General features: G+C 42.1%; 1 protein-coding gene across 1 annotated transcript; it reads left to right on the plus strand.

The window, feature by feature from the left end:
- Window positions 1–1,117: 1,117 nt before the first annotated feature.
- cusr (Copper-only SOD repeat protein) lies at window positions 1,118–15,620 on the plus strand. Its single transcript, XM_058382267.1, has 10 exons — window positions 1,118–1,274; window positions 2,693–4,775; window positions 5,674–5,770; window positions 7,340–7,417; window positions 8,235–8,339; window positions 8,662–8,794; window positions 10,575–10,689; window positions 11,739–11,863; window positions 14,000–14,083; window positions 14,706–15,620. Exons 1-10 carry the CDS (start codon window positions 1,235–1,237, stop codon window positions 14,810–14,812), a joined length of 2,967 nt encoding a protein of 988 aa, XP_058238250.1. The 5' UTR covers window positions 1,118–1,234; the 3' UTR covers window positions 14,813–15,620.
- Window positions 15,621–20,014: the final 4,394 nt, after the last annotated feature.

Consider the following 20,014-nt stretch of genomic DNA (forward strand, 5'->3'; position numbering starts at 1 on the left):
AAAATTCTTTCTAAGCTTCTAAGGTGCTACGCCACCTTTGACACAACAACATAGATGAGCGTTGGGTGGTGTTGCTATGACAACCAGTGTGGAAATCCATCTACAGTGTGAACAGACTGGTTTGAAATGGGACAGAAATCAGATTTATCCTGCAGTGTGAACGAATCCTTCATTACAGTATGTGTGGAAAGTTAACACTGGACAGGTCAACTCTGTGTGTGTGTGTGTCTGTGTGTCTTTCGGGCTTCTCTCACTTTTTTTTCCCCTTCTCCCTCTTTCTGTCTCTCTCACTTTATATGTCAATCTCTTCCCCTCTCTCTCTCTCTCTCTCTCTCTCTCTCTTTCTGTCTCATCCTTTTTGTCTCAACCTCAGAGTCTCTCCTTTGTCTCCCTTCTCCTCTTTCTCTCTCACTTTGTCTCTCTCTCTGTCTGCCTTTCTTTATCTCCTCTCTCTCTCTCTCCTTTGTCTCTCTGACTCTTTGTCTCGTCCTGTTTGTCTCAACCTCTGAGTCTCTCCTTCATCTCCCTTTTCCTCTTTCTCTCCCTGTGTCCTTCTGTCAGTCTCTCTCTCTCTCTCTCTCTCTCTCTCTGTTTATCTTCATCTATAGGTCTCTCTCTCTCTCTCTCAGGTGGTCCTTGCCTCTCGTGAGTGTAATCAGAGACTGAAATAGCTCTCCTGGAGAGCCCGTGACCCAAGGGCTGAAGTGGTGCCTCTTTCCAAAAATAGAGCTGATGGGCTTTACTTTAATTACCCTATTTCATTAAAAGAAGAAGAATTTGAGTTATTTTTATGATCTTGTATTGGATGTCACTCTTCAGCGGCTCAAGTTCATTATTCCTGGAGGAAAAACAAAATTCTAGTCAAGGCAGACGAGAAGGATGGACTCCATATAAAGCGCACGTGTGTGTGTGTGTGTGTGTTTATATCAAGGTGGAGACCAAATGTCCTATGGGACCAATCTAGGGATGTAGTCAAAAGATTATAATCTGTGTGTGTGTGTGTGTGTGTGTGTGTTAGCTAGCTCCTGCCCCCATACCTGCCTCCACTCAACCTTTTTTTTTTTTTTTACAAGAAATTGAGGAAATTGTTCAAGAACACACACACACACACACACACTCATCGGGGGCGTCCCTGCTGAAACCACACTCATCTTTCGCTCTCTTACCTTCCCTTTCACACACACGCCTAGCCTCACAGTTACACACGCGCACACACACACACACAGCTGCCAACATGTGCCTTTCAGCAGCTTTCCTCCTGCTGACCCTGTGCGGTGAGTTTGCTGGGATTATATCTTGTTTTTCTGTTCTGTCGTCTGGCATATTCTTTAAGCAGGTACTAGAGTGTGTCTTCTTCAAGTGGGAGCAAAATTGATAACTGGGATATGTGTGTGTGTGTGTTGTGATGAATAATTGAATTTGCTTGCTTGAAGCATTAAGATGAGATCGTGGTCTTTTTTCATTTTTCTATAACAGTTTAGCAAAAAAAAAAAAAAAAAAAAAAATGAGAGAGATGTGGACTTTGCTCATGTTCTCGTTGTCTGGTAAATAATTTGTACAGGTTGTTAAATAAGTTTCAGGTTCTAGGATGAATTTAGCTAGAATTTCCAGAGGCTGTAAATGACCTTAATACGGTTCAGTTATGTTCCTTATGCTATGAGCTGGAAGGTGCATATTAAAGGTAGAAGGCAGAAGGGTAACTCGCTAGACTTTGCACATGAAAGTTTTGAAAAAATCTTACAACACACTCAGAAAGAAATGCCACTAAACTGTACCGGCTCATGTTGCTTCAACTTCTGTACACGAAGTGCATGTGCTCTAGAAAGCATAACTGTACATATCATTGAAGGTACACATAAAAAAATTACCACTTAAGTCACAAAGAAAGATAGCGTTTAGTTCCCTTTTTCGTGAGTGCATACTTCATAGGCTGTGTCATCTGCCATACCTAGAAATTCGTACATAGTCGATCACGCTTTCAAGCGAAAAAAGATAAATAAAGAGATATGTACCAAAGGCACTATGCTTGGAAGACCTCAGCGACAAGAAAAAGAGTACCTGTTTAAGTTCAGCATTAAAAGGATAACTGTCATTTCTCCGCCTCAAAAAGGTTTGAAAAGTGCTGCTTCTGAGTGATCTCAGCCGGTGATGTTGATGTTTTCAGTGAAAAAGATACGTAACCTGGTTACCCATGACGTACGAACCTCTCTTTTTCCCTTTGGCACTTCTGCACCTGGTCTTTTATGCATGACTGACTATAGAATGCCTTTTTACTTGATATATCAGGGCAAAAAACAGTAGAATGTGGCTGTATTTATGCACACTACATTTTTCCCTGTGGCTTGTAGGCGGAAGGGATGAGAGAGGGTCTTTGGTGTGGCAGGAGTAGAATCTTTCAAAAACACCATAATAACCATGCTGTAAGACTTCACCCAGTATAACGTACAATTTACATGCTTGACATGCTGGCTTTTTAGTAAACTGGAGGTTTAAGTATAGGAAGTTGGGACTACTTGGCGTTACTGAATGCAGGAAACGACATGTCCACCTTCATGAGTAGATAAACAACAAGTGTAATACTAGAGTGTTTAGTAAACACAGAATAATGTTGTTAGTAAAAACACTGAGAATGCATCTTCATTTTTCTGTCCACCTTCCTCATGTATCTTCCTTTTTTTGTCTCCATTTTCAGGTCCTTCTTTTGGTCAGTATCTGTCCAGGTTCAACATGGCCGGAATCACCGGTTCGGTCCAGTTTGACTCGGTACAACAGACAGCCGCCGTAAACCTCAGTGGCCCAAACATAGAAACTTGTGGCTCCTTCAATTTGACGCTCACAGAGTTTCCAGTGATGTACGGCCACGTAGCCCAGCCTTGTGAGAAAGCCCACATAGGAGAGCGTGTGTTCATGTTGTCTGTTAACAGTTCTGTTTCTGTAGTTAACATTTCCCAACTGCTCCAGCAAATTCCCAACCTGGAAGCACGCTCTTTATTGGTGGAATCATGTAATGGCATCAAGGCCTGTGCAGGGGTCATAGCAGAGTCAAAGGTCATCACTTGGCAGGCTCGGTTCTTTAGTGTCGTGGCTGGGAATATCTACCTCCGGCAGGTATTAGGGCAACCGAACGGCACACTTCTCTCTAACCTGGTCAGTCTGAATCAGAATAACTCCTCTTTTTCTAACATGAGTATTTTTCTATCTCGGAGCTCTGCTGCTAGCTGTGAAGCGTTGCTGGGCAGCCTGAACCCAAACAGTCTGATAAAGTCGGGCCAGCTGATGGTAGGCAATCCTCTCGAACCTGTCAAGTCCCGATTAGAGATCCCATCTCTTGATGCTGGATTTCGCTTCGCTCTCTTCAAACCCAGCGCAGAGTATACGTGTTCTGAGATCCGTCTTTTAGAACCGAAGCACGTCAGTGCTCTGATAGACATGAGAGGGGTGAAAGGTAACATCATCTTTCACCAGTCATCTCCCTTTGACCTTACAACACTTTCTCTGAACCTCACCAACCTAAACAGAAGGGTTGGGCCATACCACGTTCATCTGTTTCCCACCCCACAGATGAGGTCACCCCCTGAGAGCACCTGCAGCAATGATAATGTTGGGGGCCACTGGAATCCTTTTGATGTGAACACTCAGCCACCTGTGTATCCCCCAGCCCCTGGCTCAACCCATGACTACTACGAAACTGGTGACCTCAGTTCCAGACATGGATTGTTAAGTAATGCAGACGACATCCAGGCAAGTTTCACAGACTGGAATCTGCCCCTCTTTGGACAGAACAGCATTGTCGGCCGTTCTGTGGTTCTGCATCAGCCTGACGGTACAAGGTTTCTCTGCTCAAGCATCGGCTATCCTGGGGAAGTGGTCACAGCCAGGGCCATCTTCCAGAGCCCAGTGGTGGGGACTATCCTGTTCACCCAATTGAAAGAAAACCCTTACTCAGATGTCTCAGTGTTCCTGGACTTGTCCTACGGAAGACCAAATACTCCTGCAACTCAGAAACACCACTGGCACATTCATAAATACCCCATCAGCACAGAGACAGACAATGATGAGGGTTGCTGTTTGTCCACTGGGGGACACTGGAACCCTTACAATATTAACACTAGCGTAAGTAGCTATAATGTAAACTGTAGACCGGAATGTCCTTTTGCCTGTGAGATCGGAGACCTGTCCAGCAAACACAAGATGCTGAATTTGTCAGCAAATGTGGGGAAACTACCTAGCAAGAATTTCTTCACAGACACTACAGCCTGGGTGTCTGGACTAAGCAGCATGATTGGTCGATCGGTAGTGATCCACGGCCCCAATGAGACTACCCCTCGCATTGCCTGTGCCAACATCACACTCCTGCGCTTCCCCTCGTGTCAAACTGGATCCTGGCATGGGTCAGGGACATCTGGGGGAAATGTCAACTTTTTCCAGCTCTCTCCCCAGGGTCCGACAAACATCCATGTCTCTCTGACTAATTTGGAGGCCAAAGCTGGCGGATATCATGTCCATCTACTCCCAGTAACGAGTGGAGCAGAGGCGTGCTCCAACGAGAATGTCATGGGCCATTTCAACCCATATGGCGTGAATATCTCGACGTCTCCATCACCAGGGAATGGCACAGTGGATCAGTATGAGATTGGCGATATCAGCGGGAAGTTTGGGAGTCTAGCTGATCAGAACCAATTTGAGAACCATTACAAGGACAGTAACATGCCACTGAGTGGACCCAACAGTATCATAGGACGGTCGCTGGTTATACACTACAGGAATGGATCAAGGTCAGTTTTAGTGCTATTATTAATAGAAGGCAAGGTTTTTGTTTGAACTGGTGATGACAGTTTGGTCAACTGTGTGTGACACCATTTTTATGAGTCAGATATTCTTTGAAACCTTAAAAGCGGAACACAGATATAGTGCAGAAAAAATGCCAGTGGGTGTACTGGCTACTCCAAAGATGGTGTACAATGGACATCCGTCCAGAGTGTATTCAGATCTACCACTGACCAGGATAACGTGGTTCCTGGAAATTAAATAATAAATGAACATATGAATAATTCTGAAGTGCTTTTGCAGAACTGAATCTCACACCTGGGGTTTCAGTTCACTGCTCTTTGAGCAGACTGACATTTTACATCTCTATGTAATTCCTATTCATGTCTATCCTAGTTCCATTTAGTCTTGGGCTATTGGTGTGGTGCATTGAAAAATAGTTGGCTTCAGCCTACTAAAAACAAAGATAAGTCCATTATTACATTTTTTATGAAACATACACACCTCATATCAGCTTACCTGAGTGATGTTTGGTAGCCATTATGAGGTCAGGTATCTAAGTAAAACTCTGAAGCTTATCTGCGATGTAAGATTTAAAATAATGAAGCAAGATTGAGGTCAACTTTAAGTTCAGTAGTTTTTACAAATATTTGAAAGACGATACATACAGCAATGCATGATAGACTTCTCACTTCAAGATGCTATTTAATAAAACAGGAACTAGAGACCGAATATGGAAGTCAATTTTTAACCCATTTGACAATTAAGGAACAGCATGTGAATACTGTGGGTGCTTATAGTACACCGTATGGAACAAGTCCTAAAATAAATAAAGGGACAAATCATCTATGCTTGTGACCTGTGACCAAAAATATGTTTCCTTCTTAATGTTTAAATATCCTGCAGGATGCAGTGCGCTGACATCACAGCTATGAACTCTGACGGGTACTGGATCATCGCCAGGGCCATATTCAACAGCAGTGTGAAGGGCAAAGTAATCTTGGTAATGCCTTTTTTTTTCCTTAATGAAACTAAAAACCTGACAAGGTTGTGACACTATGTCTCTACAACGGTTAGTCAACATCATGTCTAGTCTCTCACCAAAACAGCAACCTAGCGGCTAGCTAATTAAGGACAGGTTAGCTGTTCACTGAATCAACGCGACTCAGCTGAACATCTCTGAATGCATACCTCACTCGAATAGAGAATCCAGCTGGCACACGTAACCCTTTCACCCTCAACCAGATAAAGAGGATAAAGAGAGGGTGTCTCTTTAAATCTGCCACAAAAAGATGACACGGTCTGCTTTCTCTCCATTCTGTGGAGTGGAGGATGTTCAAGAAGAGGAGAGGAGTGGAGATGAGAGGAGAGGAGATCATGTGATTTTAGAAACGAACGCGTCACTTCTACTGTATCTAATGATCGTTAACGTTGTATACACTGTTTCCTCACAGGGATTGGCGAACGTGGGTTCATGTGTACATTATGGTTGTGTGTGTGTGTGAGACGCTCTGATGACCTTTAAGAAAGCAGAGCTATGTGATTGGCTATTAGTTAGACATTAACACAGGGTTGTTTTTCCACAAAATTCCTGAAACGTCAAATATTCAGATTAACGTTACATTATTAGCTAACATTCTGTACATCTCACTCACTGTTTGGGGTCGCCACAGCGGATCATTTGGTCCACTGGGTTCGATTTGGCACAGGTTTTACACCGGATGCCCTTCCTGATGCAACCCTCCCATTTAATCTGGGCTTGGGACCGACACTAAGTGTTAACGCCTCAGTAGCTGGCCCTGTAACAAGTCATGTAGTGTTTTCTAATTCGTCTTTGAAAAACAACCCCGCTATATAGTTCATGTAGCCGCTACATTTCATCATTTAAAATATTTAATGTTTAAAAAAGGGCAACAGTGACAATTATTATATATCGTATATCAGTTCTGTGGTTATGCTGGGAAATGTTTTTTTAGAAAAGGCTGTCATTGCACCATTTCTGTATTTCCCATTGCATTACCTTGCATCTCTTTCAGTTTTACCCGCCAAAAGTCGACACATCTGACACGCAGTATTTTGACACTGCAATTTTTAAAATGTTTTGCTCATCAGCCCTTGCTTTACCAAAGTGAACTTCCAATATATATTTCATTCCTAGGGTAATGTGTATATCACGAACATGTACATTAATCATTGCCTTTTGCCAACTAACAATTCAATTCATTTGTATAGTGCTTTTAACAATGGACATTGTCTCAAAGCAGCTTTAGAGAAATAGAGAAACAGAGAAGGAAACAAAAAAAAACAAAACAAAACACAACAAAACAAAACAAACACATGACACTGACCCCCAAAAGGTACTTCAGGAAACACAACTTCTCTTATTCGCTAAGTGCAGTTCATACCTCTGAGGTTTCAAGAGCGTCTTGATCACCAACTTAACGCCAATTAAAGCCTAAAAAATAGCAAAGAAAAAGAAAAGCTACGTAACAAAGCAACAAAATACTAAACAGTCAAATCAAACGTCGGGTTAAAGTGTTAACTCCTGAATGCTTTCTGTACATGTCATCAGTCCCAGCAGAGTTTTCCTGACGGCAGCTTCAGTGATGTGACCCTGCTGGTGGATCTCAGAGAGTCTAACACTGTTAACGTGAGTATAACTAGCTACACTAGCTAACTCCCAGAATTGTCCCATTTGTAAAGTTTGGCCTTTGCGCAAGATCAGACTATAAGCTTGGAATGGATTCTTCTTCACTTTTAAATGCACTCATTCTTCTGACTATGTGTCACATCAACACTGTTAGCAGCAACTACTCAGCCCTCTAGTTCTTAAATTCACTGGTCTGTCTGTTAGTTTTCTCTGTGGTTTTTTTGTCTAACCATTTGAATTCATTTTGTAATAATTGCTTTTATACTTGATTCAAAAGTCCCGAGTTGTGTTTGTTCGGTTACACGTCTTTCCCCATCATCTTCTTGCATCAGTTTTGGCTTTGACTATCAAAATGCTTAAACTGCCATATCTCTACTGTTGGTCTGTTGAGCAAGATTAAAAACCATCAACTTCTCAGTGTCTGGACTGGATTCTCTTTCAAGTCAAGCCGTTTTGCTTAATTAAACTCAGCTGTTTTAACTTTACTTTTAAGCTCATTTAGCTAATAGTTTTATCCATAGAATTGTGTTCAGAGAAGCTAGAATCCACGCCAATGCCCAAAGCACTTGGGTGTTATGGGTTTTGCTCAAGAGTCTAACACTAACTCTTTGGTCATCTTTTCATTTCAGTGGTCATCTACCACATACGTACCTTGGCCGGTCATGGTATTTTTCATTTTTTATGGCATTTGCCAGACGCCCCTATCCAGAACAACTTATGTTTTATAAGGGTTAAGGGCTTTGCAACCTTCTAATCAGTAGTCCAACGCTTTAACCAACATCCCACATTTTATTACCATGTATCATCCTTGGTCCAGGTCACAAACGCTTCCTGGTACATAACTGAAAGTCTTGTCAATGGAACGGTGGCTGGATGTCCGGGAAATGGAGTGATTTATAACCCTTACAACATGTCAGCTCAGGTGAGACCTGATTTTTATACCTCACAATTCAAACACGTGCTGTATTATACCACTGGTTTGCTTTCCTTTGGAGTTGATGGTAGAGATATTGGTTTGGATTGAGATCTGGTGTGAAGGTCTTAGCATATGATATACATGATATTTATACTCATTAAACCATTCAGTGAGGCCCTTGTAGATGGGGGTGGAATCATCCTGAAAGTCACCACACCCATATCCACCCTGAACCAATATTGCTATCCTTACAAACAAATTTTTATGCTCATATAAGGGAGGCACTATATCCATCTTATTGTATTTTCCCCCCCATCCTTTAACCCAGAGCTCTAACTGTGCCCCGCTCACCTACTTGGCTTGCGAGGTTGGAGATCTGACCAGCAGACACGGTTCTGTCAGTTTAACACAAAGGCAGCTCTTCACTGATGCAAATCTTCAGCTGGCTGGAGATTACACAGGTACGTAAAGTTCAGGCACTTGCCTTCATATCCCTACTGACCCCATAATGTGATTTCAGCTTCTAGGCAAGCATGTAATGTATCCTTTCCTACTGAATTAAAGAATAAAAGATATGGGAAAATAATCAACAATGGGATGGTGTGGTGAAGCAGAATTATTGATACCACCTCAAATTAAGATGAAGTAATAAACAACATGTCATACTGGCAGTGGTGGCTCAAGTGGTTAAGGCTCTGGGTCGTTGACCGGAAGATCAGGGGTTCAAGCCCCAGCACCGCCAAGTTGCTATTGTTGGGCCCTTGAGCAAGGCCCTTAACCCTCTCTGCTCCAGGGGTGCCGTATCATGGCTGACTCTGCGCTCTGACCCCAACCTCCAAGGATGGGATATGCGAAGAAAGAATTTCACTGTGCTGTAATGTATATGTGACAAATAAAGGCTGTTTCATTACTGGTTAGGGTTAGCTGTTTGCAGCTGTAAACAGTCAAGAACCTTGTTGCATCAGTCAGCTTTTGGCAGGAAGGAATTAGTGGTAAGTCTATAATGACCTCAGAAACTACACTGACCTAAAGGACATTATCAACAGTTGCATTGTTTACTGTCCAGTGTCACCCAAATGAGGATGAGGTTACCTTCTGAGTCAAGGTTTCTTCCTCATATCATCTCAGGGAGCTTTTTCTCACCAATGTCACCTCAGGCTTCTCATTAGGAATAAAATTTTAAACTTTAAACTTTATAATTTTATTTCTATGTTTCTATACTTTTGTAAAGCTGCTTTGAGACAGTGGCCATTGTTAAACATGCTGTACAGATGAATTGAATTGAAAAATTGAATTGTTTCTTTGACATTAGAAAGACAAATGTCCAAATGACTCCTCCATCCTAAGACTTCCCTGTGTCGGAAAACCGTAGACTTCCTGCGTCAGGAAACCTAAAGGAAATGTTTTGTATTGACACTGGAGACTCCTTCCAGAAATCAGTATGTCATACGAGTCTATGTGTACGCCGTTATTCTAGAAAGGATACCATAACAATGGAGTCAATAACAGATTAAATAGTGATATCACCTTATTCACTACATAGTGCACTACTTTGCAAGGGCATATCATGATATCTCACAGTGTGTATCCTTCTTAGACACTTCTCACACTCCTCACCCCTGCTCTGTCTTTAGGGACGGTTTGTTCTAGCCTGACTTTATTATTCAGTTGTTACTTAGATGTATGAAATGCAGATGTTGAAACATGCCCCCAGTGCCCCAACCGGGCTGTGTACTGTATATATTGTGTTGCACAAACCAAAAAGAGGACGAAACGAATGTGTTAACACGGTGCTGGTGGTTAATGTAGCATCTGGTTGCTTCATTTCGTGGTTAGGTTTTTGTTAGGTAACACTGAGGCTTCAAAGTGATGCATGATAAAATAACTGAAGGGTCATTTTATTGTTCTGTTGTCTAAGATCTTTGTTAAGGAGATTCATTTACTTTTATCCTGATAACTGATCTGATCGCATTCGTTAATACAACAAACGAAGGAGATGTTAAAGGGACAACAAAAAGTTAACAGTTTTGTGGTAAGTGGAAAAAAAATGCAAAGGAACCAGGTGGGAGTCAACTCTGTGTTCGCCTAACAGAGATGACTCAAAGATTCGATTCGTTCGCAAATGACACCGTGGGAATGTTGACATACGATTCATAATAACAAGAAAAGTCAAAATTATGACATCATGAACGCCACTGTCATTTTTTTTCTCCTGTACATTTTTATCTTTTTTACCATCAGTTATTTATAGATCGCTGGTCCTGAAGGTAGGGAACAAGACCATCGACTGTGCGGACATCGTCCCTGGGTCACTGTCGGCACAGCAGATGTTCCCGAGCATGACAAAATTCAGCAGGTATTTCTGATGCAGCAGCTGTCCTGCTAGAGTTAGCTTCTTCTCTCCATTCCAGTATCATCAAAGATCACTGAAGCTAGCAGAAAGTAGCATGAATGCATGTGATTTGAGTTGACTTTACGCTAGCTAACTGATCTAATGAAGGAAAAACTTTAGAAGGTTATGATAATGTACACCGATCAGGCATAACATTATGACCAGTTGCCTAATACTGTGTTGGTCCCCCGTTTGGTGCCTGACCCATCATGGCATGGACTCCACTAGATCCCTGAAGGTGTGCTGTGGTATCTGCAACCAAGATGTTAGCAGCAGTCCTGAAAGTTGCGAGACCAGGCCACCTTCGTCCATTGCTGCATGGTCCAGTTCTGATGCTCACGTGCCTATTGTTGGCGCTTTCGGCAGTGTACAGGGGTCAGCATGGGCAACCTGACTGGTCTGCGGCTATGCAGCCCCATACACAGCAAACTGCAATGCACTGTGTATTCTGACCCCTTTCTATCAGAACCAGCATTAACTTCTTCAGCAATCTGAGCAACAGTAGCTCGTCTGTTGGATCGGATCACACGGTCCAGCCTTCTCTCCCCACGTGTATCAATGAGCCTTGACCACCCATGACCCTGTCACCAGTTCACCACTGTTCCTTCCTTGGACCACTTTTCATAGATACTGACCACTGCAGACCGGGAACACCCCACAAGAGCTGCAGTTTTGGAGATGCTCGGATCCAGTGGTCTAGCCATCACAATTTGGCCCTTCATCAAACTCACTCAAATCCTTACACTTGTCCATTTGTCCTGCATCTAACATCAACTTTGAGGACAAAATGTTCACCTGCTGCCTAATATATCCCACCCACTAACAGGTGCCATGATGAGGAGATCATCAGTCTTATTCACTTTACTGATCAGTCATTATAATGTTATGACTGATCGGTGTACATTTTAGTCTAAAATAAGCTACGTTAGCTTAGTGTGGAGTAGAAAGTCTGAGCACAAATCAGTGGTGCTTTTAAAGTGCATGCCGCGTAAAATATATTTGTATTTGGTCAGATACGATTTCCGGAAAAGAGTGGCGGACGTGCTGGGGGTCCCAATGTCCCGGGTGTCCATCTTACCCGGCTCCTTCTCAACCATGGAAGGAGGGAAGTGCCAGCAAGTCACCTTTCTCGTGTCAGGTACGAAGAAGTTTACTTTAATCATTTAATAGTTTGTCCAACATGAGGAGAAAACACAAAAATTGCTTTTGCCTTGCGTAAGTTTTCACCCCCTTGGTACTTTCCTGCATTTTGGAGCATAAGTATTCACCCCCAGTGCTGTGAAACCCCTAAATTACCATCTCCTCATTGGTTTCTATACAGTTAGCTACTTCTCTAACTAATCCCCCACTGACTTTGGTAGACTTTTGTTTGAAAGCCTTCTCTACGCTGAGTCATGCAGTAGCTACGTCGTTTTTTCCCTTTTATTTGTAAATTGAAATTCAATAACAGGGATATGTATCTTATTTATTTTTCTATCTATTTTGTGTTGATTCGTGAAATATAATCCTAATCCAGGTTGCCAGGGTGTGGTTATTTACACCAAAAATGGAAGAAACAAGTGTGAGAGGGTTTTTTGAGAGGTTTTGGCAGCCAGGCTCTTGTTTTGAAGCAAAAAAAAATCTATTCAATTTCTACAAAATAGGCTGCCGCAAACAAAAGGAAAGTGTAAAATGTCTCTAAGATATAGTTTTAGAAACTAAACACTAGCACTCTTAATAGAACCCAAGACTCTACACAGTGTTATTTTTCACATGAAGAACAGGTCATGAGGTAAAAGAGAGATGTTCGTTCATTTACTTGTAGGTATTTTTTACAAAAGAGTGAACAAATGTAACCTATACAGCTGTTGTTGTTTTTTTTTTTTTCCAGATATTTTGGGGGGGATATTTTTAAGGTGTGTTTCTGTTTTGAAGAAACCATTTTGCCGAGACCTGGCAAACCTGACACTAATGAAATCCATTTCGGTTCCAGGTTGTACCGCTATAAAATGTGGAAAGGTTCAATACTTCTGCAAGGCACTGAAACTGTTCCTTTACGAAAGCTTGTGTCCTTCAGTGAGGCAGAATGTAAACACGATGGGATTCAGTAGGTTGGGCTATGAGCTAGCGACTGCATGAGAGCCCCTCAGGCTAGTCTTCAATTCTCAAGCATTTCTTTAAAACACACAACAGAGTACAACAGGGATCAGTCGCATGACTCGGCAGTTTCTACCTGTATCGCTTTATCATCATATTTTTTTGAAATGCTCAGGGTCATGAACTGTCAAGGGTGTACTCGGGTTCCCTCGGCGTAACGATACAAACATATTTTTCTAGACATATTTAGATCTCTGTTTTTCGGGCTTCCTCTGCGACTCTCTGTCTATACAATGAACAATTCAGTCCTTTCAAAGCGCGTACACAGAAAAGGAAAATTAGAATGTAACCCGAAGCTTGGCTCGAGTGTGTGAGAGCGTCCAGCCTCACAGTCCGTTCTGAAAGGGGAGAGGGGTGTGTCACGAGGCGGGGATTTTATAAATATATATAAAGTTTAGGCTGATGCAGACTCAGTTCCTGTTTGTTTTTTGCGAACAGAGCGGCTTTGACAAAGACATCTCTTTTCCATTAAATGAATAAGCCATGACGTGCTAATTGTTTCTTAGTAAACGCAGGACTAAGAATAATCTCCGGTGTTATTTCGGACTTCCTCATGAGTTTGACACAAGCGTTAATCAATTCCCAGGTTACGTCTTAAAAAGCTAGAGGTTTCGTTGGCTTCCATGTTAGTGCTGTTTGGGTGTTTAGAGCCCTCTGCTACCTAGGAGGTGAACTGCAACTCCAATGAAAATAATTGAGAATATACATTTATTTATTTCCTCCAGCTCAAGTCTTCGAAATGTGCATTGTGTTGATATCAAGCTGTCCTTCACGTTAAAAGATAAAGCCTCAGAGAACTTGTAGCTAGTAGGTCACTGAAATTATCTTGTATTTGTTTAAAAACGGTGGATTTTCCATGCTCACATCCAAGCCTGATCGTAGTGGCACGGCTGTTTTAGGCAGGGGGCGGGGCTAAATTCTAGACCAGAAAGAAATGAACCTTTGAAACTGTAAGAATTACAAATGGGGCTTTTAATCTTTCTACACATAAAAGTCATTCGATTGAACTGACTGCTCAAAAAACAGCTACAAATTTGTATCTAGTATGTAGTACTAACATTAAGTATTTACTCCTTCCTATACTTTGCTACACCGTGGTGAGAAATCGACACAACATCTCTGAACTCTTACCCCACAGGTGACATGAGCCTGCAGAAGCTGTCTGCTGTGAAGGACAGCGAGATGATGGGCATGTACAAGCAGAATGAACTGTGTGTGAAAAGTAAGTCTCACCGCACCTAAGTGGCGGAATAAAACACAAAATAAACAAAATGCGACTGATTCTCAGTTTCTGTTACCACTGAACAGCACTGTGCCAACGCTAACATCCTTGTGGTTAAATTTAGCTAGCTGAGAGGAAAGCTAGGACAGGCATCTGTGCGTCAATGTTTAATCTACATTCACAACACAATAGCTAACCTACAATATCTTTCAGCTAGCTTGTCAGTTGTTAGCAAACTAGCTGTGAGACACAATTCTAAATTACGAGCAAGGATTAACTGACCAGCTAGATGCATTAGCTTTTTCTTCACGGCTAATTTATTATCTTAGCGACAACTTTTACAAGCACTAAAAAAGAAATAGAACACAGCTAATAACGCAAGTCCAGATTAATAGCGCACATGTCATGTTTTGCACACAACAGCACAGTTACAACACTCAGCAACGTTTAAATCAGCTGTTGTGCAAGTAAAGTGCAGCATCCTGCCTGTCACCTACACAAAGTCTTCTCTTTTCATCTTAAAGGCTTGTGTGTGTGTGTAGGTTTTGTAGAAACTATATTGCTCATTAGATCTCTAGTGGAAGTGCACCGAGCATCCTCAAAGTCCTCTACGCTCTTTCAGGTGGCGTTGCAGGATTTCTCACCTCACACTGTGGAACCGTCCACGTCTTCACCCTGACCATCATTTACCTCCTGCACTCTCTGCTTGTGCGCTGGACGTCTCAGTGACATCAACAGTGCTGAATTTCCTCCTGGAGATCTTCTGCAGCTGTGTGAAGCCTGCTTAAAGCTCCAAGACTTAGTGTGGATGAACTGTCTCGAGGTGGAAGAGCTCAAATCACTCGGAATCAACGGCTGTAAAATAATACTCCGATGAAATAAACGGTTGTTTTTATGGTTCTTTGTTTTACTTCCGTAGAATTTGAACCTGCTTATACTGTTTCCTGATTTGCCGTCATGTCTAGTTGCTGATGTGTGTATGAGTTAATGTTTGCGTGTATTTGTACCATTCACCACTGTATATATTGCATATCCCCAAATCCTAATATGCTTTGTTGCACTTATTTGTGATTTGAATGATTGACATGACTGTGTACTGAATCCAGTAGAATCTGATTTTAACGTGCTTTGGATGAGCTGTGCAGTTTCTGTGTAGCTAAAATCAATTAAATCCGTCCTGAAATCTGTCTAATTCAGCATTTTTACGTATATACACTTATCAACATATATGATATGTACAATCCATTTTGGACAACAAAATCGCCATGGTGCATCAAAATGCCCTCTAGGATGACCTTCCAGAGGAGAACATGATGAAATGCCCCCTAGGGTGCTGCAACAAATTGACAGAGATTAATTCAAAAATAATAACAACAATTTAATATTTCATATCTATATCTATGTTACAGCTACGAAGAAACCCGGAAATTTTTGTGATTTCTCTCTAATGAGGGAAAAAAAGGAAGAATTGTGGGCGGGGCTAATCGGGTGTAAAATGTGCATAAATGTCGTACCCCTGGATTAAACACACTTTACACATGCACAAGCTCCACTGTCCTCATTTTCATGAAGAAATATTACTTCTAGAACACGGCTATTGATGCATGTACAGATATATAGCCTATGTGCCATATTTTGCACACAACAGCACAGTTACAACATTTCAATCAGCTGCTGCGCAAGTAAAGTGCAACATCATGCCCGTCGTCTACACAAAATCTTCTCTTTTCATCTTAAAGATTTGTGAAATTTTCTGTTTCAGAACCGGACTAGTGTAACATACAGGTGTGAAAAAATTAGGATACCCCATGAAAGCCTGTGGTTTTTATTAACATAGCTAAACATATGGGCATTTGATCTTCATTTTAACAATATTGAAAGATTTAAGTAATATAACTAAACAAACAAAACCAAAGAAAAGTCTTTTTTTAAATGATCTGTAAAATGTAATTAAAAAAAAAAAAAAAAAATCCAAATTCTTGTGAGGAAAAAGTAAGGACACCCCCAGATTCAAGCCCTGGATGAACCGGGAGATTCGCCTTCAGGTCCGGTGACAGGGAGGCCTATAGCGTCGCCAGAGCAGAGAAGGGGAATTTGCAAAGCCAAATACAAACATAAACAGCGGATTGAGGAACACTTCAACTCTGCTGACCCAAGGCGCATGTGGCAAGGGACCCAGGCCATCACTGACCACAAACCACCCAGCACGTCACCTACTACCAGCTCTGCCTTACTCCCAGATGAGCTAAATCACTTCTATGCTCGTTTTGAAAAAGGGAGGATGGAGCCCATGCTCAAGGCTGAACTACTTCCAGGCGAGCAGCCACCCACTCTCTCGAACCTTGGAAGTGTTTGTTACTTCGAGTAGGGTCAATGCACGAAAAGCAGCTGGCCCTGATGGCATCCCTGGCCGGGTGTTTAGAGCCTGTGCACAACAACTGACTGAAGTCTTCATGGACATCTTTAACCTGTCCCTAGCTCAGGCAGTTGTCCCCACCTGCTTTAAGTCAGCTACCATCGTGCCTGTGCCTAAGCACTCTGCTGCAGTGACACCCAGTGACTTTCATCCGGTCGTACTCACCCCTATCATAGCAAAAGTGCTTTGAAAGACTGGTCCTCACCCACCTCCAAGACTGTCTACCTCCCACTCTGGATCCACACCAGTTCGCTTATTCCCGTAACCAGTCAACGGAGGACGCCATCTCCACAGCGCTTCATTCTGCTCTGACTCACCTGGACATCCCCAACACTTACGTCAGGATGCTGTTCATTGACTTTAGTTCAGCATTTAACACAGTCATCCCGCCCAAGCTAATCTTGAAGCTTAAACAGCTTGGAGTTAGTACTCCTCTCTGCAGTTGGACTCTGGACTTTCTCACACACTGACCACAGTCTGTCAGACTGGACCACCTAACATCCTCAAGTCTCATCCTTAACACTGGAGTTCCCCAGGGATGTGTATTGTCCCCTCTCCTATACTCCCTCTTCACCCATGACTGCATACCTGTACATGCCTCTAAAAGCATTATCAAGTTTGCAGATGACACCACAGTGAAAGGCCTGATGAGAGGTAACGATGAGACGGCTTACAGAGAGGAGATCCAGCACCTTGTGGCCTGGTGTTGGGACAACAACCTGGGACCCAACACCAGGAAAACAAAGGAGGTCATCATGGACTTCAGACGTGCTGGGAATGACACCCATGCTCCCATTCACATCAGCAGAGCTGCTGTTGAGCGTGTACCCCTCTTTAAGTTTCTCGGGGTCCGCATCTCAGAGGACCTCACCTGGTCCACAGACACCTCCTTCCTGGTTAAAAAGGCACAACAATGCCTTTATTTTCTGAGGAGACTGAAAAAGGCCCACCTCTGCTCCAAGATTCTTATGAACTTTTACCGCTGTACCATTGAGAGTATCTTCACCAACTGCATCTCAGTCTGGTACGGCAACTGTACAGTTACAGACCGTGAAGCCCTTCAGCGGGTGGTGAAAACCGCCCAACGTATCACTGGCACTCAGCTACTCTCCCTCAATCAACGCTGCCTGCAGAGGGCACATACCCATCTGTATATCTTGTTTAGCATGTTAATTCTTAACATATCTTCATTACTATACATTAATTGTACATACATATATAGACATTTTTTATACCTATTTATATTTATATAAATATTTATACTACACCTGTACATAAGACATCCATTTTCCTGTACATTTTACATATTGTAAATATTTGTAAATATGCCACTTATGCACTTCTGGTTGGATGCTAACTGCATTTCATTGGCTCTGTACATGTACTCTGCACAATGACAATAAAATCTAATCTAATCTAATCTAATCTAATCTAATCTAATCTAATCTAATCTAATCTAATCTAATCTAATCTAATCTAATCTAATCTAATCTAATCTAATTTAAATCCACCAAGGACTGGCTGAAAAGTAAAGAAAGGAGAATTCTGGAATGGCCAAGTCAAAGTCCAGATCTAAATCCTATTGAGATCCTGTGGGGTGATTTGAAATGGAATGTGCATGCAATAAGCCCCCCAAACATCACACAGCTGAAAGAATGCAGACACTGTGGAATGGGGGAAACTTTCTTCCAGTCGATGTCAAAGCACATAAGAACAATATAATATTATATATCTATAGCTCGGAAGAAATCAAGAAATTTATGAAAAAAGGAAAAAAGTGGGCAGGGCTAATTGGGTGTAAAAATGTGTATAAAGGTCATATACATGGATTATACACACTGTACACATACACAACCTCAATTGTTCTCATTATCATTGTTGAAACAAACAAATCTTGCAAATCCCTGCCCTCTACTACCCCCTAGTGCACAGGAACCCCGGTCCTGGAGTACAGAACAGCACCTACACATTGTAGTATGTTTTCCCTTCTCTCTACACATCTGATTCAACTCCTCAACTAATTAAGAGCTGTTCCTGACCTGAAGTGGGTGTGTTAGAGTAGGAAAAACACTCAGGACAAGAAGGTACTCCAGGACCAGTACTGGAAACATGTGCCCTGGGGATGTGGTAGTTTAGTGGTTAAGGCATTGGACTACTGATGGGATGGTTGTGAGTTTGAATCCCAGCTCTACTATGCTGCTGTTGGGCTCCTGAGCAAGGCCCTTAACCCTCAGTTGTACAAAATTAATAAGATGTAAGTCGCTCTGGATATGGAGGTCTGCCAAATACCCTGGTGGATGTAGCTTGTACGAAATTTTGCTTTCAACACTTACTTAAGATTTGCCTAAATGTATCTTCATCTTGTTTTAATTTTTAAACCAAAGGCAGCTCAAGGCAGCTAAAGAAATGAGACACTGTGCTGTTAGATTAAAACAAAGTGCTTCAGGGTGGTGTGATGCAGCAGGACACGCAAGTGGAGTGCAGCTAAATCTTGCAGAACATTATAATAGCGCAGTGCTGAGTTTATTACGGTTGTTACCATGGAAACAATAAGGTATTCGAATGAGAACCTCACGTTACCGACGAAACTATAGAAAGAGTCGTGTCGTTATACGAAAATCATTCACACCTTCTGACCAATCAGACTGAAGAAATCAAAAATGCTGTGGTCATTACATAGGGTACAAGATATAATGATGTTATAAAGCAAACATGTCTGACAGAATGCTGTTTGAGGACAAAATGACCACCTGGATGGATAACATTAATAAAGTCTATGGGATATGACTTGTTAGGGCTTGTGGACCAAATGTGGACTTTTTTGTGTATAAATATGTACATGCAGTACAAGACAGTGGTGCGACCAGCCATGCTGTATGGTTTAGAGACAGTGTCGCTGAGGAAGAGACAGGAGTCAGAGCTGAAGATGTTGAGGTTCTCTTTGGGAGGGACACGTTTGGACAGGATTAGAGACGAGAACATCAGAGGGACAGCTCATGTTGGATGTTTGGGGGATGAAGTTAGGGAGGCCAGATTAAGATGGTTTGGACATGTCCAGAGGAGGGAGAGTGAGTATATTGGTAGGAGAATGTTGGACATGGAGCTGCCAGGCAGGAGGCAAAGAGGAAGGACAAAGAGGAGGTATATGGATGGAATAAATGAGGATATGAAGCTAGTGGGTGCAAGTGTTGAGGATGCAGAAGATAGGGATAGGTGGAGAGAGATGATTCACTGTGGAGACCCCAAAGCCCAAAGAAGAAGATAAATATGTACATACAACCGCGAAATTCGTGACAGCACGAGGAATTAGCCTAATGTTTTGGTGTTTTTTACCTAAAAGACTTTTTTTTTTTGCTGAATGTGAATGTTTTCCCTCATTTATTCTTGTTTTGTAAACAACCAAACGAAAATTCATTCATTCATCATTTTACAACTTAACGCTTCCCACGTTATTAGCGAACCTCAGCAGTAAAGAATAAGTTAAATATGTTATCTGATACGTTTGTTTTCTCAGA

Source organism: Hemibagrus wyckioides, linkage group LG27 (assembly GCF_019097595.1).
Source record: "Hemibagrus wyckioides isolate EC202008001 linkage group LG27, SWU_Hwy_1.0, whole genome shotgun sequence".
Classification (NCBI taxonomy): domain Eukaryota; kingdom Metazoa; phylum Chordata; class Actinopteri; order Siluriformes; family Bagridae; genus Hemibagrus; species Hemibagrus wyckioides.

Coding starts and splice junctions, on each gene's coding strand:
- cusr (XM_058382267.1), top strand. CDS start 1,235: ATGTGCCTTTCAGCAGCTTTCCTCCTGCTGACCCTGTGCG. Junction 4,776..5,673: donor CACTACAGGAATGGATCAAG/GTCAGTTTTAGT, acceptor AATATCCTGCAG/GATGCAGTGCGCTGACATCA. Junction 14,084..14,705: donor GAATGAACTGTGTGTGAAAA/GTAAGTCTCACC, acceptor ACGCTCTTTCAG/GTGGCGTTGCAGGATTTCTC.